This window comes from Zeugodacus cucurbitae, chromosome 2 (assembly GCF_028554725.1).
Source record: "Zeugodacus cucurbitae isolate PBARC_wt_2022May chromosome 2, idZeuCucr1.2, whole genome shotgun sequence".
NCBI classification, from domain to species: Eukaryota; Metazoa; Arthropoda; class Insecta; order Diptera; family Tephritidae; genus Zeugodacus; species Zeugodacus cucurbitae.
In genome coordinates this window covers 27,204,191-27,231,271 of record NC_071667.1, presented here as the reverse complement: position 1 = coordinate 27,231,271, position 27,081 = coordinate 27,204,191, and the positions used below count along the sequence as shown (strand labels likewise).

The 27,081-nt window shown below is 36.4% G+C and overlaps 2 protein-coding genes across 12 annotated transcripts in view; both read right to left on the bottom strand.

Moving 5' to 3' along the window:
• Window positions 1–13,873, bottom strand: part of LOC128922278 (dystrophin-like) — a 102,070-nt gene extending 88,197 nt beyond the window's left edge. Inside the window, exon 1 of the mRNA XM_054232210.1 lies at window positions 10,875–13,873. The gene's annotated coding sequence lies outside the window, so the exon portion shown is untranslated. The remainder of the gene's footprint in view (window positions 1–10,874) is intronic.
• Window positions 1–27,081, bottom strand: part of LOC105213669 (dystrophin, isoforms A/C/F/G/H) — a 397,492-nt gene that overhangs the window by 271,645 nt on the left and 98,766 nt on the right. For 10 of the 11 annotated variants that reach the window (XR_003752425.2, XR_003752426.2, XM_054232196.1 and 7 more), the window contains 6 exons: window positions 19,426–19,494; window positions 18,355–18,445; window positions 18,144–18,264; window positions 17,947–18,080; window positions 17,612–17,705; window positions 17,465–17,545 (listed from right to left, as the gene is read on the bottom strand). Coding sequence is in view for 9 of the 11 variants with exons in the window: in XM_054232196.1 (XP_054088171.1) it covers window positions 17,465–17,545; window positions 17,612–17,705; window positions 17,947–18,080; window positions 18,144–18,264; window positions 18,355–18,445; window positions 19,426–19,494 (590 nt within the window). In the remaining 2 variants the exon portion in view is untranslated. The remainder of the gene's footprint in view (window positions 1–17,464; window positions 17,546–17,611; window positions 17,706–17,946; window positions 18,081–18,143; window positions 18,265–18,354; window positions 18,446–19,425; window positions 19,495–27,081) is intronic. The other variant, XM_029041313.2, reaches the window with a different exon arrangement.

Sequence of the window (27,081 nt, the reverse complement as noted above, 5' to 3'; positions counted from 1 at the left end):
TGTCAACATTGTCCGCTGCGGAAGTTGTTAAACACATTCGTTGTAGTCAGCCAAAAAGTGACACTGAAAGTCGCACGCACGCACACATATACACTTATTCAAAAAGGCATTCGCGCGCTCTCTTATACATACACACATACACGACCATTTGCTTATTCACAAAGCCTCTGCTTTACCATTCACTTTTCACTTAACACTTTTCGCTTTTCGTCGCATGCACACATAGGAGCGCATTCGCTACTCGGCTTTGGTGTTCGTATACTGCCGACAACAAAAATGGTAAACAAATTTCGTCAAACAAACAGTCCTTGCACAAAAAAGAAGAAGACAGCAAAAACAAAATACAAGTGAAAATGAAAAGTATACAACAACAACAACTAGCGCGCTAAAAACTCATTGCAATTTCAAGCAAATTTTCGTTGATGTAGTGGCTGCAATTTAGATTGTGACAGGAAAGTAAGCAACACATTTGACAGAGATGAATACTCGGTAACGGTACACATGTGTGTAGAGCATAGATATGACAGATGTTTATTATAGAGTGTTATAGAGATCGCTAGGAATGATTTGCAAGTCAGAGGTAAAAATTCTATTGAGTAATGGATGACGACCCCTGCAAACGTTTTAAGGATAATGATATAAGGGCATGCACCTGGAATGTCCGGACCCTTAATTGGGAAGGTGCCTCTGCCCAGCTGGTTGATGTCCTCATACGACTTAAGGCTGACATCACCGCCATCCAAGAAGTGCGATGGACGGGACAAGGACGGAAGAAGGTGGGTCCTTGTGACATCTACTACAGCGCCCATATAAAGGAGCGCAAATTTGGTGTTGGATTTGTGGTGGGAGAGAGACTCCGTCGCAGAGTCCTGGCATTCACCCCGGTGGATGAACGTCTAGCCACAATCCGCATCAAAGCGAGGTTCTTCAACATATCGCTGATTTGCGCCCACGCCCCAACGGAAGAGAAGGACGATGTGACCAAAGATGCTTTCTATGAGCGCCTAGAACGCACCTATGAGCGCTGCCCCCGCCACGATGTAAAAGTCGTGCTTGGTGATTTTAACGCCAGGGTGGGTAAAGAAGGTGTCTTTGGCACAACAGTCGGAAAATTCAGCCTCCATGACGAAACATCGCCAAACGGCCTGAGGCTGATCGACTTCGCTGGGGCCCGAAATATGGTCGTCTGTAGTACCAGATTCCAGCATAAGAAAATACATCAAGCTACTTGGCTGTCTCCTGATCGAAACACGCGGAACCAAATCGATCACGTTGTGATAGACGGAAGACATGTCTCCTGTGTTTTAGACGTGCGTACGCTCCGAGGACCAAATATAGACTCGGACCATTATCTGGTCGCAGCGAAGATACGCACCCGCCTCTGTGCAGCAAAGAATGCCCGTCAACAAACACAAGGAAGGTTCGACGTCGAAAAGCTGCAATCGCAACAGACAGCCACGAAATACTCTACTCGACTTGCACTCCTGCTCTCTGAGAGCACTCATCAGCATCTCGGTATAAGGGAACTGTGGAACGGCATCTCAAACTCACTGCGTACCGCTGCAGCCGAAACAATTGGTTTTCGGCAACGACAAAAAACAAGCTGGTACGATGAGGAGTGCCGTCTCGCAGCGGAGAGAAAACAGACTGCCTACCTCGCAACATTGCAAACGACCACAACACGTGCGGGATGGGATAGATACCGAGAGCTGAAGAGGGAAGCGAGACGCATTTGCAGACAAAAACAGAAAGAGGCCGAAATGCGTGAGTACGAAGAGCTTGAGAAGCTGGCAGACAGAGGGAATGCTCGAAAATTTTATGAAAAAATGAAGCGACTTAACGAAGGTTTCAAGACCGGAGCATCCTCATGTAGAGACCAAGGTGGTAATCTGGTAACCGATGTCCAGGGCATACTGGGATTATGGAGGGAACACTTCTCCGACCTGCTGAATGGCAGTGAGAGTACAACACCAGGAGATGGCGAACCCGATCCCCCAATCGATGACGATGGAACAGATGTTCCATTACCCGACCATGAAGAAATTCGAATAGCAATTACCCGCTTGAAGAACAACAAAGCAGCGGGGGCCGATAGATTACCCGCAGAACTATTCAAATACGGCGGCGAAGAACTGATAAGGTGCATGCATCAGCTTCTTTGCAGAATATGGTCGGAAGAAAGCATGCCTGACGATTGGAATCTCAGTGTGCTCTGCCCAATCCATAAAAAGGGAGATCCCACAATCTGCGCCAATTACCGTGGGATCAGCCTCCTAAATATCGCATACAAGGTTCTATCGAGCGTATTGTGTGAAAGACTAAAGCCCACCGTCAACAAACTGATTGGACCTTATCAGTGTGGCTTTAGACCTGGAAAATCGACAACTGACCAGATATTCACCATGCGCCAAATCTTGGAAAAGACCCGAGAAAAGAGGATCGACACACACCACCTTTTTGTCGATTTTAAAGCTGCTTTCGACAGCACGAAAAGGAGTTGCCTGTACGCCGCGATGTCTGAATTTGGTATCCCCGCAAAACTAATACGGCTGTGTAAATTGACGTTGAGCAGCACCAAAAGCTCCGTCATGATTGGGAAGGACCTCTCCGAGCCGTTCGATACCAAACGAGGTTTCAGACAAGGTGACTCACTATCGTGCGACTTCTTTAACCTGATGCTGGAAAAAATTATAAGAGCTGCAGAGCTAAACCGAGAAGGTACAATCTTCTACAAGAGTGTACAGCTCCTGGCGTACGCCGATGATATTGATATCATCGGAAGCAACAACCGCGCCGTTTGTTCTGCTTTTTCCCGCATGGATAAGGAGGCGAAGCGAATGGGTCTGGAGGTGAATGAGGACAAGACGAAATATCTCCTGTCATCAAACAAACAGTCGGCGCATTCGCGTCTTGGCTCCCACGTCACTGTTGACAGTCATAACTTCGAGGTCGTAGATAATTTCGTATACCTGGGAACCAGCATCAACAACACGAACAATGTCAGCCTCGAAATCCAGCGCAGAATAACTCTTGCCAACAGGTGCTACTTTGGACTGAGTAGGCAATTGAACAGTAAAGTCCTCTCTCGACGAACCAAAATCAAGCTCTACAAGTCGCTTATCATTCCCGTCCTGCTTTACGGTGCAGAAGCTTGGACGATGTCAACATCAGATGAGACGACACTAGGAGTTTTCGAGAGGAAAATTTTGCGCAAGATTTATGGTCCTCAGAACATTGGCAACGGCGAATACCGCAGACGATGGAACGATGAGCTGTACGAGTTATACGACGACATTGACATACGACGGAGGAAGCCGAGGAAGGGGAAGGCCTCCACTCCGTTGGAGGGACCAGGTGGAGAGCGACCTGGTTACACTTGGGATCTCCAACTGGCGCCGAACTGCGAAGGAGAGAGAGAGGTGGCGCACTATCGTCGATTCGGCTATAACCGGCTAAACGGTTGCAACGCCAATCACATACAATGGAACTAGAAGATACTATTTGAAGTTTAAGAAACTGTAAAAGGTATATGTATGTCTTTAGTCTATATATATGTAGATATATATATATGTATATAGACTTCCTCAGGGAAAGTTGAATCAAAGATTCATAACAAACTTCATATAACATCTTGAAAGTGAAACAAAAGAGTATACATAAGAGTATATATACCAAAGTGATCAGGGTGAAGAATGGAGGTCAAATCCGGATGTCTGTCTGTGCAAGCTGTAACTTGAGTAAAAATTAAGATATCTTGATGGAACTTGGTACCCGTGTAACTTGCCACCATAGGAAGGTTGGTTTCAAAGATTTTTTTGGGGAAGTGGGCGTGGCCACGCCTCTACTAAGTTTTTTGTATATATCTCGTAAACCCTTAACGCTATATCAACCAAACTTTCTAGAGTCAGTACAAAAATGGAGGAAATCGGATTATAACCACGCATGCCTCCCATACAAAGGTTATATCGAAAACTAATGTAAATGCTTTAACTCAGTAAGGAAAAACACCAAAAACCTTACATTTCATTACAAAGATGGTACAGCAGGGCTGCACTCAAAATGGTATACAAAATTTTAAATGGGATTGGCTCCGCCCAGTTAGAGGTCAAAAACCATACCTCCGAAACTACTCGACCAATATCAATGAATTTTGGTTTGTCATATTTTCCTTACATCCCAATGATATATTGTGAAAATAGGCCAACTCGGTTCACAACCACGCCTACTTCCTATTTACCAAAACTTTGAAGTCGATCTGAATAGTTTACTTTACATTATGTAAAGTAGTGAAGATATCGGAACAGAACTTTGCATAAATATTGCATTTATAGTGTGGCAGCCCCTTTCAAAAAATCGACGAAATCGGACCATAGGTTTTCAAGGCCCCATATATCGAACATGAGGACCTCGGTGCTTCTAACCTAATATTAGGGTTTCCAACTTTCAATGGACCTTATACAATATATATGACGAATATGTGGGTCAAATTGTGTATTATATAACATTATTTAAGTTAAATAAATAAATTGCGACAGTATAAAATGTTCGGTTACACCAGAACTTAGCCCTTCCTTACTTGTTTTTACCTAGAATATTGTTAAGTCTCTCAGATATTTTGAAGAAATTCAGAGGGAACATTTTAAAAATAAAATAAAATAATCAGTCAAGCCTTCTTCCTTAACTGAAACAATCAAGTCACATACGCCTCCGTGCTTTTGTTTAACTCTAACCTCATCTAATAATCTCACAAACGATTACTAATTTTGAACTAAAATAATTCTCTGAAACGATCATTTAGCCATTCAGTAGCGATTAATTGAATGAAATTAAACATTAAATCCATAAACCATCAAAGAACTCAACTCCCAGCCACAAGTGGCTGCATTTACAAAAGGCATATTAGGGAGAAGTCATAGAATAACGTCAAGTGGAAGAAACACCACACCAATGCACTTCAAAATGTGCAACTCACCGGCAGCTTTTCAATTGATAATCTCAAATACAACAAAAGTACATTTTAATCGCCTTCAGCTATGCACCGGCTAGTGAACGGTCGGCTAAGAGTGGTGTGCAAGAGGCAGGTCGAGCAAACGCCTACAGTTGCCAATGGCTACTGTTTGTTGCTCACTGTTGCTTACTGTTGCTTTCACACTCCTCCCACCAGCAAGGCAACCCTGTGCGGAGCTGCCTGGTGGGCGCTCAATAAAGCAAATTGCTTTTGAATATTTGATTAGGCGCAGTTTTATGTTTGAAAATCAATTCGAAATGAAAATATTATTCGAAGCGGAGAAAGTGTATGCAATGAAAATTTAATTTCCCCGCAGATTCTTTAGAAAAAAAAGGTTGTGGGAATTTAATGCGATACATTTAAATTGCAAAAATTACTGAATGAACTAAAATTTAACTCTAGTTTCAACGGTTTAATGTAGTAATTTTAATATACAGTGGTGGTCATATAATTGGAAACAAATATTTGTTTTTTATCAACATACATATATGGATATAGTGTTTAATATATAATCATATCATACCATAAATCTACATAAGCTACAGTGTCGGCCAAAAGACAATCATATATTTTTCTTTGATCTCATTCTCTTCTATAATATTTTTGAAAGTTTCTTTAGGTACGCATGCCACTAATTATGTGACCACAACTGTAGCAAGCTGTGCATCTAAATAACTGATTATCTAAAAATCACCTAAATCTTAGCCCTTCATTCAACTTAACTACGCACCTGCCGCGGCAATTCAATTAAAATTTATTTATTTTATATTTCACTCTTTTTTTATCTGCTCAACGGTTAAATCACTGCATTATTTATTTAGAAGAAACGTGTTAAAATTCAGTCAGCCAAAACGACAAAGACAGCAGAAAGCGTTGACAAGGGTTTCATGGAAATTTGTGCCCACGCGTTTAAAAATGTTTGATCAAAACTCATCACAGCACTCATATATATGTATCTGTTCACATGAAAGTGTGTATGTAAATTTAGCTTTGTTTGCTCATTCAGAAACAAAGCTTAGCTTAAGCGGAATTAATTTAGAGATGTACCTACCTTATTTGTATGAATGAGAAGTGATCTGTGAGCTTACAAAGAAAGAGAGTAGAGAAAGCGAACCAGACCAGAATTGTTCGAATTTACTTCATTTCAATGTGAATATTGTTACGTAATACATTTTAAAGATATTATTCGGGGCTTCTATCAGATTGTACTTTGTGAAAATCTTTGAGATTAAATGGTATAAGAAATCGCTATATCATCAAAGTATATTAGAATCTTTGACATTAATTTTTGTGTTTGAAAAGAAAAGACGTCGATGGGGCTTGGAATATATATTTTATCACACGATTAGTCACTTAGATGTCAACTATAGAATAAATTATCGGAAATAAGATTATGATAACATAGAAGTTAGAAATATTTTCTGGAATATAATTTTTGACAACCCTGGTTTTTTTGAAACTGGAGAGGATTCGAGCGAGAATATAGTAACTCAATTTTAATAAGATTGAACTGTTTTTGTAGTGTATTTTACATAATTCACTGTAATTTTGTTCCCTAGAAGTAAACCTTATATATCTATATCTATAGCGGCTGAGCGGCGATTTTGCGCGGCATGTGGCTTTTTAATGAGCGCTATTTCTGAGCAGTTCGTTGTTAAAGTGTTGTTATCAAGAGTAAACCGCTTAAAATTTTAAGTGAAAATCGCTTTCATATTTGTAAAAAGTTTAATCTTTTATGAAAAAGAATTACTGTTCTTCCTATAAAATGAGAAAGACCACTTTTTAACCATTTATATAAATACGCCATTTATAATCTACGCATTTTTCCAGACAGATTTTGGGATTACTGTCGTAGGTCTGTCAAAACCGTTGTTACAGAAAATCAAAACTTAATTGGCAAAACAAAGACAAGGTATTTCTGCAGAGTAAGGGTTAGTTTTAGTTGTTTTTTGTTTGGGCAGATTTTAAATTCGTGTATTATCATATGGGAAGAACTTGTTGCGGAATACATGGCTTTACAAATAGCACATAAACCTAAAAACGTGATAGCAGTCGAATTTGCACATATGAAATTAATAATCCTATATTTATTTGCCATTTTTATTGTTTGCCGCTCAGCCATTAATAAAAAATTAAAACTGGTTTTATTTCCGAGTGGTGCCGCTCTGCCGTTTAAAAATACCGCTCCCAGACCGCTCATTGTGTGGCCATTTCAATAGCATTTCATACGTTTTAATCGTCTGCCGCTTACAGCTCAGCCGCTTAGCCGCTCATGGCGTCGCCGAGGCCTAAGCTAAACTAAATTTAAGTTAACATATTTTATACACCAAAAAATTATATAATCTACTCATTGACGTTATGCAACAAAATAGATGTTAAATTTAATTTTGTTGTTTTTTTTACGGTGGTTTCTGCAAAAACCTTCAAAAACACATGGGTATATATCACCTTGGATCAGTATATGTTAAAAAAATGTTTGCCAATAATGACCAAAGAGAACGCAATCGTCAAAATAATTGACTTTTTTAAAAGCTTTCATCAAATATCTCATTAAAAATATCATCACAAACTTCAAAGCAAATTCAAAATTTCATTAGTTTTCGCATCATTTTATATATGTATGTACACTATTCTACGCACATTCGTTTACAATTCACTATTTCTTTCTTAATTTTTTTTTGCATTTCAATAAACCATATTCAATCAAAATTCACTTGCTTTGCGTATTTTCGGAAACATAAATATTGTTTTGCCTGAAACGAATTGTATTTCGACAATCAATCTGGCTGCAAATTGAAAAACGTTTTAGACTAAACACTGCACTTGTGGTAATTCGAGCACTGGTAATTTGACTTTCGTGTTTCTATTTTAGTGAATTGCAGTCGTTGGGTTTCATTTGTGTGCACTTTAATCGACGTTCATATGAATTCGTATGTGAGGTAGGCGAAAATGTTGATTGTGCAATCTAAAATTTACATATTATAAATTTGGAGTGCATTTCTATTATTTTAGTTTGAATAATTTATTTTATTTAAATAATCATTTTTTCGATTTTTATTTTTATTTGGGAAATTATATACATTTTTTATGTACGCATTTTCATTACTTGTATCTTTTTAATAATATTCATTACCATTGTTATTAAAATTAAAAAAAAAATATGTATTTGCATGTTGTTTAAGAATTATTTTATTCCTTTTTAGTTTTTCATTTCATTTTTATTATTTCAGTTTAGTTTATTTTTTCTATTTTTTCTATTTTTTTTAATTTTTTTTATCTTATTTTTATATTTTATTCAAGCTCATTTTTACTATTTACATATTTTTATTTTTTTATTATGTAAAAATTTTTATTCGGCAGTTTTAATCTGCTTTCAGAGCTTTATAGAACTGTTTTAGCTTGCATAAATCTATTAATTATACGCTAATAATTTTTAATTGCTTAATCAAAAATAATTAATATGCAAAAAAATTTAAATTAAAACAATTTCAAATACTTTAGAGATTTATGTCTGGGATATATGGAAGCTTCTAGATTATAACTTTATTTGTAACCGTACATACAATTACAATCTCAAAAAATTAAAACTTTGAAAATCTCATCAAAACTATGCGCTAAAAGCCCTATCAGTAACTGCAAATTTTCATAGTTAATTATTTCACATACTTAAGGCAAGTATTCATGTGTGTGTGTGTGTGCGCAGAAAGAATTACACAGTTAACATTCCAATGTTTGCATTCGTCTGCCGGAGTTACCACAAATGGCTGTGCGAATAAACAATGAACGAATACAGTGGCTCACATAAGCTTGTATTTAGACTAGGCTTACATATTTGTACAAACTGGCTTACTATATATGATACATATACATACATACATATTTGCATGTAAATTTATATTTATAACGATGCCCTGCGTGGGCCGCATATTACACATAAAAGCGATAGCGTATACAACTACACACAGGCGAGTCTGAGTGTGAGTGGGCATACAACAGATTTGCATTTAATTGTTGCAACGAATGGCATAAATTAATTGAAATTTATGTGCGCACTAGCCAATGTAAACACATAATGCACACCCACACACCCACAAACACATGAAAACAGCAAAATGTGCTGTGTTGTCTATATTTTTCTTGCCGCAAACACTTGTGAATGCATGCAGCTGCGCCTAAAAGCGCACTATGCATTTAATAGCACGCCCAACTTGTGTGGTTTCGCTTATCACAATGCAAAAATCGTTGCGTTCGAAGAAAAACAAGTAAAATTGCAGGCATTGACGAAATTTTTGCCGCCAAAAATAGTTTTGCAAAAAAAATTGCGCAGATTTTTCGTGCACAAACGGAAATCACAGCAAACGGAAACGAAATTTGTAAAAAGCGGAAATTAAACAACGATACTGGTAGGCCCAGCCCTGCAGCCGTGAGGAGATAACTGTGCAGCGCGTATGTAAATTTTTGTGTAGCCTACAAAAAAGCGCTAGCGGGCATTTTTCAATTATTATGATTTTATTTATTTTATTTGAATTTATTTATTTTTATTTAATAGTTTGGAAATCGGCATAGTAAAGGTCTGAGCAATATTATATAAAAAAATATATTTAAAAAAAATCGTCAATCAAGTGAATTACTGAAAGATTATACTGCAAGACTTTACTTTACTATAAATTTTCTAACTGAGCTATGAATATTTTCCAACTTTACATAGAAATTTGAATCAATTGTTCTAAGAACATCGAAATCGTATTTTATATTTACTTTATTATTTAATTCATCATTTATCAATAGCCGAACTTACTCTTTTAATACTCAGATTTAGCTCCTCAACGCGTATTTTTTTGACATATTTTTTCGAATTTGATAAATACAAAACTGAACAAATAATAATACAAAAAATTTAATTTTTTAGTAATAATTAAACAAGATTTTGGAAAATGCTATTTAATTATTTTTAAAATTCTTAAATGTGATAAAATATCTCACTTTTTAATTTAATGTAATTTCTGATTTACCACTTAGTTATGCTAAAATTAGATTTTTTATTTTAAAAGTGTTGCAATTTATTTTTTAGTACTAGATAAATTAATATAATAATAATTTTTTATTGTGTTTTTTTATTTATTTATAAAACAAAATTAAAAATTTTATTTAACAAATTTGTTTTTTTTATTTTTTTTTTTATTTAATTTTTATATATTTTAATTTGTGTTTTTTCTGAAATGAATTTATATATAAAAAATTAAAATTTTTATAAAAATAACAAATTTTTGTTGTTCTAATTATTTGTATTTAATTAATTAATTTTTATTTATTTATTTTTTATTTGTTAAATACATTTATCGTTCATTTATTCTTTTTTTTATTTTTTATTTAAAAGTAGATTATAAAATTTTGTCATTTCATTATTTCAATATAGTAATTTTTTTCGTTACTTTGGATAATATTAAAAAACGCACACTGGTTTTTTGTTTTAAAATTTTTTAATGTGTATATGATTAGCAATATATTTATAAGACTATGTTCTATGAGATCTTATTATTTTTTTGAAAATAATTTTATTTTCCACCGAATATTATTTTTTTCACTTTTATGACTGACAGAAATATTAGTTTTAAAGTGTTATTTTGATATTAAAAAGACATTCCTTCAAGTGCCATGAAGCGATTTTCATCATTGATTTTTCCGTTTTTTTCCATTATTTTTTTATGCATTTTATTTTTGGAAAATTTTCAAATTTTTTAAACTACTGTTCGAAATATTATTGAAATATAAAATACACCATAATTTTTTCAAAGTAATCATTTCTATACACATACATATATGAAAACTTGAGCACTTTAATCAAATAAATTTATTATTTTATTACTATTTTATTGGTTTTTCCCAGGATTACCACTCTATCCTCCATACGCACTTAACCAGTTATCAAACGCTTTAATATTAATCAACACTATCTTGGCAAATTTATCTTGGCAAACAAAGCTAGTTAGCATCACTAACTGGCTAAGTATATGAGCAGTGAATATACATATACTAACACTTTTATTAAAAAACATTTTTTTGAAATTATTGAAATAAAAATTCTTCAACACATTTTTCAAATTTATTTTCACAAATTTTTCAAATATTTTTTATTCTTTTAATATTTTTTTTATTGAATTATCATTCGCGTACACTTGACGCTCTGCAATCTTCCGCTGCTGCCATGCGATCCGGAGAAATTCAAAACACGAACTGATTTCCGAGTTGAATTGGCGGCGATGTGTAAGCTCATCGCATGCGTACATACACCCACACACACAAACAATAACCCATAACCGTACGCAACTTCCTCCTCCGCTCACACACTGACACACATACGAGGCAGCATTGAGTCTCCAGCATCTGTGTTTGCATACCGTTACAAACGTAGCCAACACTTTATTTGGAGACTTCTTAGCAAGTGGGGGTAGGGGGCTAGTGTTTACTGTCAGCGATAAGAGGAACCGAGTGCCACACTTGCCGCTCAGCCGACACGCGTCGACAACGAACCGGTACAACACAATACCACTTGCTCGTGTGCATACCCCACCAGCTCACAGCTGCGAGCTGGCTGAGTCTGACGGAAGCCGGCAAGAGACGCGCTAAAAGGCGCTAAGCGCGCCAAACTTAACAAAAAGTCGGTTATTGAAGAGGCCACCGCAAGCTGTAAGCAAGTGATTTGTTTGGCTTAGAATCGTGGTCACAGCGGTGGGAATTTATTTTTGGCGGTTGGTGGTGGGCCTGTGGCTGCTGTGACCTGATAACGTACATCTGTATGTATGGCAGTTGAGCGTCGCTGTGTAGAATTTACTCACGAGAGCGCTCTGAGCGCACACACGAGTCGAATAGTGTTGGCCACTCGTACACAGCTTCACTCGGCCGCGCTATCAATCGAGCAAGTGGCTTATAAACGATGTTGTGCAGCTCCGCCGAAAACATTGCATAGTTGTTGTCACATTTAGTTTTCTTGCTGCACGCGAATATTGGTAACAAAACAAAAGTGATAATCGCGTGGGTGTAACATACCGGTAGATCTGAAACAGCTGATGGAGAGCTTTGTTAACAGCTGATACGAAATGGTTTGGTTAACTGCTAAGGATTGCGCAAAAGCTCTTGTCAGCGAAAGTTATTTTAGCCGGTTTTCAAGTGCTTTGGAAAAGCTATGAGGATTTATATATGTAAAAAGTTTCTGTGTGGGAAAAGCAAAGCTTTTTTTGTAGAGAAATAGCTTTAATTGAAAATGTTGTACTGTCATGTCGCGTTTTCTAGTCTAAGCTTTCGTTTGTATTGTGGCAGTTACATTTGAGATCTAATGTCTATAGGCACATATTGTAATTTGAATTCGCTATGCTGACGACGAAAATGCACAATTTACTTCATAAAGACAACTACTGGTGACTGCTGGTGAAGAGTTTTTGCTTACAGTAAACTACTTCGAGATTCTGGGGCGCAGTGAGCCTCACTAATATATAAAAATCATAATTATTTTTTATTTCAAAATAACCTCAGCAGATTTTTGAAGGCTTAATAGTACTACTTACTAAGCCTAGTTATTTGGTTATGCAATAAAAGTAAATGAAAAGGAGTTGAAGAATAAAATGAACTAAAAAGAGGATTCTTATAAGAAAGTTAGTTCTCACCAGTTTCGAATCTCTGGAATAGAAGTCAGTAATCAAGTAGTAAGTCCGGTAATCATAGTGATCCCTATTGAAAGATAATCAATTCAATGGCTTTTCCTTATGAAGACGATAAAAGTCTAGAAATGACTAAAAAATAGTGAGACCTTTCACTTGAATCATACAATCTCGGCGAAAACTAGCATATAGTTCAGGGAAATTTTAAGTATATTATTATTATTATGTCGGCTGGATAAAGTCAAAATAGTTTCTGATGCGTGTCTCTCAGATCTGCTTCTCAGATACTCCACTCCATTTCATTTTGTTTTTAGGAGTGAAGTTTATTATTTGAATAACAACAATGGAAGAGCTCCGTTAAAGAGTAAAAAGACACTACAGGCTAAGACTAACTCGTCATCTATTTCAATTTGAGAACTGGCGTGTGATATATGTGGTATAAGTATCCTAACGTTTTTATATCGGCAAGAAATTGCGGATTGATTTCATACCACATTGATTCTTAGTAGATATAGACGGAGATTTTATTTCTCAATAATTTTCATTTGATTTTTCAAGAAAAAAAGTTAAATCCGAAGCTTACTTTACCACAAAGTTTTCACATAAAAACGCTAAATTGTGCATCTATAAACTCTAAGCTGTAATATTATCCACCAGAGACTCAATAAAACCAAATAAATTTCAAATACACAGAAACATAACAACAAATCACTTTAACAACAACAATTTCAAAAGCCTTTCAATAAATCCTAATTATCAAGTCAACAAACAAGAAGAATTACAAAACGACCAGAGCAATAAACTTATTCAACAAGCACGCTTTTGCAATGCAACAACAACAATAACAGGCAGCAGACAACAAATTTCGATGATTGCGGTTGCCCCATTTTAATTCTAAGCCCATTCAAAAGCCATCAAAAGTGCATGTAAAGTGTTGCAACAATCAATTGATTGTCAAATGAAAAAGAGATTTTATGACACGCATTCTAATCAAGTCACAAAAACGAAAGTTGTAAGAAGAGGAAAACGAAAAACGAATAAAACTAGAATTGGGAATGAATGAGCTTCACTTGAAGTCAACACCACTTAATCAGCGCCGCATTAATCGAACGCATGCTTCCAATTATTTAGTTCAACTATGAGGTCACACAGATTTACATATATGTGGTCATATATTCATATGCATTTGCTGATATATATGTATGTGTACTTATATATATATATATGCTGTGGTATACATGAACGTATAGTGCATAGTGGGTAGTGCGTATAACCCACAGACCTCTTTTTACATTCATATATACATATACATATATTTAGCGCCATATTATGAAAAAGTTGCACTCGTAAATTAGTATGCAATGGTAAGCATTGATTTATGTCATTCAATCCACTGAATTATGTAACAAAAATATATATTTCTAATATTTTGAGCACAGTAGATTCCTGCTAACTCGAAAATACTATTAGGGATCTAGACAGACATCAATCAAATAGAAGTTCATGACTGTTACACTTATGAATGAATATTAATTAGAGAAAAAAGATTAAAAAGAATAATTTATTATCTATGAATTAAAATAATATCAAGATTCGAGAAAACATGCACGAGAGTCATATAAACTGTAATCTAGTTGAAAATAATAATAAATCTTCTTAGAAATAATAAAAATCAACATTAGTAAAGTTTTGTAGCATAATTAATCTAAAATCTAAATGAGGCCTATTCAATATCAATATCTAAGAGTAGTTCAATATTAATTTTAAGACCAAAGATAAGATCATGATCATGCACATGATCAGCATCAGGGTCGACGTTGAGATTAAAACTAAGATCTAGAATAAAAGTTAGTTTAAGATTATGAATAGGATCAGTACGATGACTGGGACCTAGATCAACATCTAGGATTTTTAGAAATCTCATATAAATTACTATTCAGGGAACACAGCTTAAGAAGAATATATATTTAATGTTAAAAATCATAGCTTTTGATAATATATATGTATATTATTAACAAGTTCGATATTCGTAAATCTAATCTCATGAAACAAAATACTGTGGATAACGAAGATCAAGATAAGGAACGATAATCGATAGATAATCAAGGAAATTAAGATCAGTGACTATATAAATCATACACCATGCATCAAGATGGCGTTTAATAAAGTCGCATCGAGACCAATGACACTATGATAATGACTAACGAGATCCAAAAATTAATAAACAAACTATAATAAAGATTTCATAAATTTTCTTATGAAACTAGAAGTTAAAAGTTTAGTTTACAGGGATTTTTCGAGTTAATTGTGGTTCTAATTACTATGACTTAATTTGATACGGAAATATATGATTTAGCATTCTGCCCAATTTAAATGAATAAAGATGCTGACCAACACCGTTGCACCAAGGGTAGAAGTAATTAATACTTTTGGAAGTTTTATTGAAAATTCTTAAAACTAATGGCTTGACTGAAGTCCACTAAGGTAAGGGATCTTTCTGACACTTTCTCACTCCAACTCTTCAAATAATTTCTAAAAATTGCAAAATTGCGAAATACTAAATTCTATTTCTCAATAAATTGCAGCAAAATATTCCTCATCAACATTATTTTCTTTTTCTCCATATTGAATTTCCCACATGTGAGTATGCTTTGGGAGGCTTCAGCCAAAGGCACCGATACGTCAATTCAAATTAAGCAAATATAATTGAGAATGCGTGCATATACGCACAAAGTATTTAGCAATTCAAAATTCAAATTCAAATCATTGCAAGAAGAAACAACAGAAAATACACACAAAAGAAGAGCAGAGAAACCGTGTAATTAATTTGAAGTGGACCCCAGTGCTCCATTGGCGATCCCATACAAAGGCTATGAGCGTATGCTTGTGCGTTTGCCGCCATCTGTGGCGTGCGCCAGACGCCTCAAGTACCCATTGGCGCGACTTGCAGCATGCAACAGTTTTGCAAGCGAGTGACGCGCTCGGCACACGCCTCTGCAACCGGCGGCTTTGTTGATGCAAAAACTTTTATTATCACAAAGTTTTTCACTCGCTCATTTCCATTTTAATTGATTCAATTCTATCGGAAAACAACAACAAACGGTGTAATGTGCGTGTAGGAGCAGAGAAAAGAAGGAACTAAAAACAGATTAAATCAAAGCAAATGCAATTACAATCACACTTAAGCAATGAATAAAGAACGCAAAGAGCGGGGAGCGCGGAAACACAAAAAAGAGCATATATACATATGTATGTACATACATTCTACAACACTTAAGCATCAAAAGTAATGCCTCCGATAATTGTGGTGCTTGTGCTGGAAAGTCACATGCCAAAATCGCTTTGTTGTTATAGCTGGCATCGAGAAAAACTATCGCTTGTGGTTGTTTGTGATTGAAGAAAACCAAATGCCCACGCGAGTCTGCTTGCCTCTTGCGCTAAGTATTATGGATTTTCAAGTGCAATTTGATAACAGAATTTGAATTGATCATTATGCCTTGTACGACAAGACATTCGAAAACAGACAAATGTAATGTGGGTGCTGACGGGCGCAATGAACTCGTCTGTGTGGACGCACGCTTCAAATAAATAAACAAATTTTGGAAATTGTCTGTGCGAAAGGTTTTAGTAAACAAATTGAAATTTTTGTTTATTTTCGAAGATTTGTTGGTAAATAAATAGTTCTAATTAGCTCAATGTCAGGCGTTTCGTTTGTGGTGTGTGGATTACCGCAAGGTAGAAAAGTAAATTTAATGATAATTTAATTGAGTGATCTTCCCCTAAATATGTATAATAAATATAAGAATAGACTGAGACCAATTATGAAATTATCTGTTTTCATTAAAAAAATATTGTAGAGCTTAATTAAAACGTTAATTGAGTTCAACTATCAGCAAAATGCAGTAAAGAGCTTAATTGAGCATAATTGTCACACGAGAAGCCAAAAAAAGATTAAAGTGTTACAAAATAATCGAATAATGTCTTTCTCAGCTTCTCAAAAGGGCTCTTAATTTGGTAATTTATCAAATTTTGTATAAAACAGATATAAGTGAATATTGGTAATCGACTGAAATTATAACTAGATAATCAAATTACGTCATGCCTATGACAGCCTCCTAAATAAAGTCAATTAGCAAAGTATTCACTCACATATGAAATCTGGCTAATTTTGTGATTCTGATCAATAAACCGGCCTTTGCTCGATTAAAACGCTGATTAAAGATAAAAGAACACATATTTCGAATAATTTATATATAATTGACTTGATTAATATCAGCGCATTTATAAGAAGTATATAATGACATTAACATTGGAAATATTAAACGAAGTGAGGCCTTTAAGAATGTCAACTATTAAGGGATCTCATCTCTACAAAATTTTTGGTAAAGGTTAATCGGAACCTAGTAGTGCACTGCTCCAACTTCTTCTTCGGAAACTAAAAAATTACAGGAAAGTATTTCTTCATCAGAAATATCCATTATTAAAGACATTTTTAGGAGGAGTCTAAAATATATAATAACCGAATAGATTTTGAAGATAGTTTTTGTAGAGGTAATATGTGGTAAAATATATATCTTAATATCTTTTGTTATGTGAACCAGATTGTGTTGAGAACGGTTTGGAGACTTAATATTCTATTTTGCCTACAAATGCCACTTTGGGAAATTTATAAAAATATGTATTAAAGTGTAGTCATATCTCCATGTTATTGGGTTTTGAGAATTGGTTAACTCTTTAATAATATTTTATATGAAGGCAGCGCACTTATCGTTAACAAATAAATGAAAATATCTCCACTTACCTTGAACATTAGCGGATTGCGATCAATTTCAGCTTCGGCGCTCTCGCAAAGTGATTCCGACTCCGAGAGAAAAGCGAGGAACTGTGAGAAATCAGAAAATAAATTTTAATTATAATATGAAAACCAAAGATATTTTAGGGCACCTACTTGATCCATAGCGCGATCGAACGACTGAAGACTGTGTACAGCGGCATGTAGTTGCTTGCCACGATTGATGACGCCATTATTTAGGTTAGAATATCTGGAAAAATATTTGATAATTAATAAATATTAATACTGCTTGTAGTAATAGGAAATGGAATCTGTAGATTTAATGTATAAACTGTTTATCGCTTTAAATACTCTCTGACACTGAATATTAAAATCTGGTTCTTAGTAATAGAACCACAACACTTAAGCTTAATTGTCTATAGATACTCTCACACAAAATAAATATTAGACCCGCTCTATTACTAAACTATCTTTTTCCACATTGCACTTACCTTTGATTGATGGCTTCCGTCATCTTCTTGATGCGCGTAGTATCATCTGATGGGTAAACAGCAATCAATTTTTGCGTCAAAGCATTAAAGAGCTCAAACTGTTGCTTATTTTGATGCAACTCGGCGTGGAAAGACTATAGAAAAATAGATATAATGTTTAAAATTGGAAAGTGGAGAAAAAATACAAAGCAACTCACCTTTTGTTCCTTTTGTTGCGCTTCCAGAACGTCGGCAGTGGTGGCGACACTGCCCATACGTTCGGCGCGTGCCTCCATGCGTGCCAGCCACTTCTCCAACTCCAAGCGTTTGGTTTCATAACTGTGGAAGAGTGTGGAAAGTTTTTGCATTTATTAAAATTAGTTTCAACATATTTCATAAAGCTCTTTGGAAAACTAAAGCTTGACTCACCGCTGTGAATCGCCGAGCATATTCTTCAGTTGGGCGGCGCGTTGCAACACACACTGCGAAGTCTCATCCCAGTGCTCACGTAAGCGTGTAACTATAGATATTATTTTGAAAATAGAAAGAAGTATAAACTAAGTATGCGATATAAAGTTAAGTAAGTAAACAATTTGGACGGTATTAATATTATTATTAATTAAAAAATTGTTACAAATTACAACAAAGGTGTGTTCATAAAAAATAAAAAAAAAATACATATGGATGGAGCTTTCACCAGATTATGGTTATGAACCCCGTTTGAGTGAAAGTTATGTATGTCGATGCTTTAGGTTTAGGCAAATTAAGGCAGATGTGTTTGTGAAAGCTTCTAAACCTTCACAAAGAAACAAGTATACGCAAAATATTTTTGTGTTTGTTAATGCATAGTTGTCTTCTGGTAAATAGCGCTTTCACTATTCATTAGACCAGTATACAGAGCTTTAATTTGTATTATAAGAGCTTTCACGTACTATTAAGGTAATGCATGAAGCTTTCATTTTTGTTATTCAAAGTATTAGAGCTTTCACGTATTCAGTTTACTAATGCATGTAGCTTTTATTTATGTTATTTAGAATCATTTAAGTTTAATCTAACATGGTGCTATGTACTAACGTAGTGCATATATTTTTATTTTTCCTGAGCCTTCTCCAAAATGCAACCCAGGGGTAATTATTTCACTGAACAATCATGCAAAATTTAAGTAACAATATTAGATGTAAGCTTTTTTGAGGAAGTTGTTAAGATAACTATATTTATATAACCAGCACTTGAAAAGTAATGTGGTCATTTGAGGTTCTTAGAGTGCATGAATGTATCGTTTAGTGTACAAGGTCACCACATTATTGTCTTTTCAACATTATTTTTTAGTAATTTATTATTTCTTTATATTATTAATTATTTTTAGTCTGTGCGGCGTATTTTAGTTATAGCAATTGAGGGATTAGCTGGCCAAGTATTAATCAACAACATTTATATGTTTTTTGTTATGTTTAATCTTCTTTCTCAGAGTTATGCGGTTAAGTATCGATTAAGTTTTACCTTTCAAACAACAACGCATATAATCCAAATCAGCTGCGCAATGAGGCGCAAGTGAAAACTGTTTTAATTCTATGCAATAAATAACAAAATAATATATTATTTGTAATATTTGAAGAAACTGGAAATAATGCAAGTAAAAATGCGTACAAACAGCCAGCGCTAACCGGCGTTTTAACTTAAATGGTAACGAAGCTATGACTAATTGAGGTAATTAATTAATTATTAATTAGGAAAAATTCAGTTTAATAATATAATGAAAATTTAATTGAGTATTGATATTCGATAATTGAATGTATTTAAATAATTAACTAATTTAATTGAGTACTTTAATAACGTTTTTAGACTGCCAAATTAATTGATCAATTAATTTTTTTATTAAGAAACCCTTTTTGCCTTTTATACTGCCGGCTACTCGATAACCGATCAGCTGTTATATAATACATTTTCGTTTTTGCTTTTTACAAGAAGTTGGTAAGTTTCATCAGCTGATTAATATTTTTCAGCAGCGACATCTACCGCAGATTTTTTTATAAAAAAATTCAGCCAATCGCAGACAAAGAATGTATGTCGTACGTCTTTGTCGCAGAGTTGCATTTGATTTTCAAGTCGATTAAAATTCAATTAAAAGTAATGTAGATTTTATTTGGTATGGTAAATTGATCTCACTAAGCGTTTTAATCGATTAGAGGCCAATTAGCTCCTATCTAAAAACGCTATAAACATATCTTAAAGTATTTAGAAATATTGAAATATATGTGTGGAAGAACTATTGTACGATTTTTTCTTAATTTAATCCCTCCAGTTGTCAAATAGGGTATTCCCGCCGGATGTAAGATGGAGATCATAAGAAGAAGGGCAGTATAACTGGGTCATATTCATAACTATTTGAAAATTTAAGTGAGTTGAAAAAAAAGCAAACTCATCTTTTTAATGGAAAAATATTACTGGCAGACATCTAACACGTCTTTTCAAAATTCAGTGAATAGCAAATTGAAACATATAAGTTACTAATTGTGAGTGTGTTACATATCGACTCTGGCCTATACTGCAGGTATAAGTGCCTTTCTTGTCCTTCCCCGTAAAATCTCTTTCCCGGCGAGAACTACTAAGATCTAAAGAGAAAGACTCTGTTCAAATTCCCACACTAAGATCTGGTAGAAGAAACTAAGGTGGAGTTTTATCACTAAAATAAGAGCGGACTGAAACTAGGAACCAACTGATGATCCAGTTCGGTTATTAGAGTTATGTTAGGACTTGCCATAGAATGACGATACAATTTAAGGATCAGTATAAGGGTATCAGCAACTCTCTATGAGTTGCTAAAGACTATAAAACAAAGAAAAGCACCATTCCTATGTCATATTCTGAGGCATCCTAAATACCAGCTTCTACAATTAATTATCCAAGGAAACATTTAATGAGAACGGTGTAATGGACGAAAACAACATTCTTGGCTCTACGAAACTATTACACTGTGTAATTATAAATAATAAATAAATTTTTAACGAAGAATATATAATACAATAAAATTATCTTTAATAAAATAATTTTAAATTAAATTATGCATTCGAGTGTAAAATAATTTCTGCTGTTGAAGTATCCTACCCGCAATCCCGCCATTGGGATTTTGCACGATCTGGGTCTCATCGTGTGATGAACGTCGTCGCATACGTATCTCCTCGCGAGTCAAGCCACCGGCTGCTTGAGCGGCGGCCGCTGCTGCAGCGGCAGCAGCTGCAGCCCGCGACTGCGCTTGATGTTGCAGCAATGCAGCGGCCGCTGCCGAGCCGGGCGTTAAGCCAGTATTGTGCATCACATTGCCCGGCACATTACCCAGCAGCTGCTGACGTATTTGCTCGCGAAATTCACTGCTCAAGGGCATTGGCGGACCACCACCGCCGGCGCCACCATTACTAACTGAAGCGCCACCACCACTTCCACCACCTAAATTGCCGGAGCCACTGCCAGCACCGGCTGGTCCTGCACCGCCACCCACACCCATCATGTTCGACTTACTAAAGTCCTGCGATGCTTGCACGCGATGACGACTATATTGCAGCTCGAGTGGAAGATTGCGATCCAACGAACGCATGTGGTGTTCGATGGTGGAGCGCATAGCATTATGTTCGGCGCTTTGATTGAGCGCCGTCGCAGAGCCCTGCAGCTGCTGTGAGCGCAGCTGCTTCAACTCCTCAAATGATTGTCGTGCGGCAGCGGCCACAGCAGCCACAGCCGGATTCTGTTGCAGTAGGCCCAGATCGCGTGCGCTGGTCTCATCCAGTGAGAGATTGCGTTCATAGGGTGGCATGCCACCGCCTGGGCCACGCAGATTCAGATTGTTGAGTGGATGGCGTATGCCAGCGTTGCCACCTAAACCGGCCTTAAAACTCAAATCGAAATTATTTTGCTGTGCTGCTACAGCAGCGGCAGCTGCTGCTGCCTCCATTGAACGCAAATTCATTTGCTCTTGCATGGCGCGTTCCATATTGCGCAGACCGCTTTCTATGCCGCGCAGTGCATCTTCCGAACCGAAGTCCTCCGTGGGTGATAAACGTGTGCTGGAAGAGGAAGAGTTTGTTGCAGCTGCAGCGGCGGCAGCAGCAGCGGCAGCGGCTGCTTTCTTGGCTTCGCTGGCGCGTGTGGGTGCTGGTGATGGCACCGCTGACTTGGGCAGCGCCTCATTACTGCCCGACAGCAGCATTGGCGGATCAAAAGGATTGGAGCTGCGCTTCAGTACATCGTTTGGCTTCTCTGGTGGCAATGGTGGGCGATCTTTGAACTTTAAGCCTGTGAGTGGTGAGTTTTGTGCGCTATTTTGTGCGGAGCTCTGCGCGGAGGCAGGTTTCTTGGGCAGTGGCGGCGGTTGACGGCCCGGGGGCGGCAGCGGAAAGCCATCGGGCAAACTCTTAAGACTATGCCGTTTGGGCGGTATCTCCGGCGGTGGCGCACGATCCGCAGCGCGTGCTGGTATGGCAGGCACCGGCTTGTTGTGCTGCGGTGGCAGTGGTGGCGGCACGGCGCCCAACGGCTTCGGTGGCAAATGCATGGTGGGTGCATTGCAGTTGCTCTTGTCCTCCTGCGAAGCTTGCTTGCGTAGTATTTGTTGTGCGCGTATGGCAGCCTGTGTGGCGAGCTCCGAAGTGAGACGCGGTATTTCAGGCGGCATTTTAGGACTCTCGCTGCCAGCATTAGCGGCAGGTGGTGGCTTAGCACTCATGGCGGCGTAGAGTTGTGCTTTTAAGCGTTGATTGTGACGTTGTGCGTTTAGGTTAGCTGGTTGTAATTATTGTAGCACAGTTGTTGGCGTTTGGTTTTTCTTTATATAAAAACTTTAGACATTTGTGTAGCTTCGTTGATAATTCTTTTCACTCAAACTTTTGTAAATTTATTAAATGCACTTTATTTAATTTAAACGTTATTGTTTATCACTTCAACTCAATTTTAATCTGGCGCTTTTTCAAGCATACATTTAGGTGGTAACACACACCAATTGTACGGAAATATTTTCCCACAGTGCACTGTCACTTTGTTTGACTTTTATTTATATTTGTTTTATTTATTTTTGTTGTTTTCTTTTGATTTTGTATTTTTCCCGCTTTGTGCAAATATTACAACTGTTTATGTCAAACAAAAACGACAATAAAGTGAAAATAAACAAACATTGGCGTAAAACCGGTGACAAAAGCAACAACAACTGGAACTACAATAACAAATTAATTGCAAATGCCAACAATGAAATATCGCGTGCCATGCGCCACGCTCAGTAGTTCTTGCACCTACGAGACTCTCTTATTGTCTCTTATCCCCACTCACTTATTCGCTCTCACAAAAAATCGCTCGCCACTCTGATAATACTCTCACTAGTTGTTCCCTCAATACCTTCTCTATTTGGTACTCTTCACCACGACAGTCTCGTATTTTCACCACACTTACTCACGAGTAGCCGCGCTCAGCCGGCTTTCCTACACATTTACTGGTGGCGTAGTTTATACGCAATTTTGGCTGCCACAAAATCTTCATTAGTTACACAAACTCCAAATTTCAATTACTTCGCTAAGTGCTCAGGCTCATACCGCCCCCTTGGTACTCTCTCAGCGTGTCACTATGTGAAAATCCACTCAAATTATTTCATGCACCGCACTCGCAACCCCCTACACGCACACCTTTGCTTATGCTACACCGTTTCCGGCACATTCCGCTTGAATTCTCTCCCCAAAAACGGCCGTGTTCTGCGTTGCGTTCCCTAGGCGCTTGAGTTTGGCCACAAAAAACGCATGTTGCAGCCTTGCCACAAGCATAGAAATACATATTCATATATATTTACCAACTGCGTTGGTGGGGGCTTGCAGCTGATGTCCTGCATTCGCCCACCGGCATCCAGCAGTCAGCAACCACACCTACTTCACACACAGTGCAACATATATTTAGAATTTTATCGGCACTTGCACACATGCACACGCTTGGCAGCCGGCCTTTTGCACACACATACGCAGCTGCGCCTAAAGATATGCTAACATTTTTTTTATTCTTTTCGTATATATACACGCTTAGCTAGCGTTGTTTCGCTGCGGATGTGTGAGTTCGTACCGAATGTATCGAGAATTGTTTGCAGGCACAACAGCAACAACAACAATAGCGTAAGCAAGCAGTTTTGTAGTATTTTAGTATTTTATACTCAATGGACTTCGCTGTTGCTGCTCATGTTGTTGTAAACAATCTACCTTCCAGCCAACAACCGCTGTTGTTTTTGTTGTTATAAAACTTTCATACCACCACCCAATAGTTTTGTATGCATTTACAGTTGCACCCTTCACTTCTCGCTCTCCCACTCGCCACTTGCATTGCTTTTGCATTGCAATTAAATGCCGGACGCATTGTTGCTTTATGTTTACCACTTTATGCGGTAGTTTAAGCAAATAATGCTACGGCGCCGCAAAGTAGGTTTGTTTTTTGTTATAATAAATACAAAAACAAAGTTATCAATGCGCATACACACATACATATTTACTTCACTGTTAGCCTTTGTGCGCCTTCTCTATGCTTGTGTGTGTATATTTGTGTGCCAGCGCCTGTTGGTAGGCCATAATGGGCATTTTATAGCGGGCAAGGCCAATGTGAAGTATGTATTGACCAATTTCGAGGGGAAGTTCAACAATAGCGCACTTCTTGTGCGAAATATGAAAAGTTTCTTGAAGTTTTGAACGCGGAAATTATATTACTGAAACTTGTGCGCCTAAAAGCGATAATTTTGCATTATGGCATTTTTCGCATTTTTTTGTTTGTTAAAAATAAATAGCTAAACTTTTCGCTAAGTTCTCTTTTAAGCCACTGAAACTTCCAAGTAAATAGATTGGTTAGATTTCTGTTGTGTGGATAGTGAGATTTCAATAGCTTGGGGTTGCAACTCTTCCTAGCATTGAATTATATATATTAAAAAAAAATGTAGTAGAATATCCTTATAGAATTGTTCCATTATCCAATGAATAAAAGCCGTTGAAGTCAATTGACTACTGGTGTAACTATTCAGACAGGAAATAATGTAACGGCTTTGATGGAAAAGCTTGTCTTTTGAAAGACACCTGAATGTCCAATCGATATATCAGAGTGTTCTTAGAAATTATATTAAACGAGGCAAAATAAGCACACTTTACACCTTATATTAAGTTCCACTGAGGAACAAGAAAATCGACCTCCCAAAAAAATGTTCTTCAAGCGTCAAATTTTGGAAAATATTGGAGCTCCAACCAATCATCAATAGTTTCAAGTAGAAATTTCTTAAATATCGCTATGAAGTTGTTTTTTCAGAAATCTTGTTTGACAACGTGGAATGATGTGTTTGTTTGCAGTGATACCAATTTATATGAATTATATCAGTTTATATATTTTATACCAGTTGATTGTACTTTTCACTTCGTTAACATTTGGTGAAAGTTTTGGATTTCTGTAACAGATAGTGTATCCGGTGAAAAGGTTGAGAATACTATCTTTAAATGAGTTTTGATAAAAAAAGCTTCTTCAAATTAGGGCCAACTGCCTTTTCAAGCGAACTCAATGCACGATATATTGTACGTAATTATACCAGTTTATAGGATTTATACCAGTCGATTGTTTTTTTCGCTTACTTGATTAATCGGTATACTTTTGGAAAATAGCGCATCACTAAAACAAAAATAATGTACCACCGATCAAAATAAGTGATGGAATTTGATGTTATTATGGTAAGCCCCTTCTTTCGAGTAAATTGGTCCCATCAAAGCGTGCATATTAAGGTCGAAATGTTATGGTACATCTCTGAATAAAATTGCTCAGTTGTGCTTGGATTAAGCTTTTATAAAATTGTTGATGAATGTGAGAATTGTGAAAATCGTTTGTAGAAGTCAAGAGCAATTATATCCGGTTCTCAACTAAGTATAATTAATTATATTTCTTCATTGTCTTAATCCAAACTATTTGTTCAAAGTAAACTTAAGATTCGACCAAATTTTCTGGTATACAAAAAGACATCGAACTAGATGCAGAGAAAAGTTAAAACTTCTTAAAACTTAAAAAGTCATTGAATGCACTTTGTATTCATCTCTTGATATTTTATTTCATCTTATATTCTTAGATATTTACGTACATATATAAATACATATATACCCTACATGGATTCACAATTATCCATATAGAACTACTCATATTCATACACTTGAAATTAATTGAAAATTTATTTGTATTTTTATAGCCACAACTTCAAATAAACAATTCAAACATATTGGCTTGCGGCAGACAAAACTAGCGTAACACACACACCCTCAAACGCATAGGACAACACAAAGAAAATGCAAATGCTTTCAATTTGTGCAAATAATTTCGTAAGTGAGTGAGTAGCGAAGGCAAACATCCAAAGTAATGGCATTTTATCTACACATTTTGCAAGCGAATACGCTGCAAGGTTGCGACGCCCAAAAGTATGCAGTGCTGCTATTTTTTTGTGATCCTTTTTTCTAGACGCTGTTGCTTGTGGTGCATAGTTATAGCAGATGGGCATGTACACCAATACACCTATATATATGTATATATTTAATTTTTTACTTATGTACATATATATGTAAGGTAAGTAGCGTCTATCAATCGCACGAAGGTCGCTCGTTGCCACTGCAACTGGCTGTTAGTGCTTTCATTTCTGTTGTTTTTGCTCATTTTATTGTTGTAGCTTTCATTTGTTGCAATTGCTTTTGTTTGATATTTTTAATATTTTTTTTCACAGCGCTGTCCTTCCGTTCTTGCCGTCGTCAATAATAGGGGCACTCGCACTGCGCTTGTTTATTCTTCACTTAAATTCAGTGGATTTTCATGGTCGTTTACTACCTTTCCCACACTCACACACCCGCACACACACGATTAAACAGCGCTTGAACATGTATAAAATGAACTTAAACTCATGCGCCCTAAAGTAGGCTACAATTTGCTTTTTCCACACACATATTTTCTGACACACTTTTCAATGGCCGCTTTGTCACGCTGCGCTCAATCACTTCAATTAATTCATGCACTTTTCTAATACCACCTAAATTTAATTGCTTTTTAAGCCCATTTCCACATCAACACACACACACACACATGCTTATAAGCGCATACACTTCATTGGCTTATTGGCAGTCTGCCTGCTTGTCT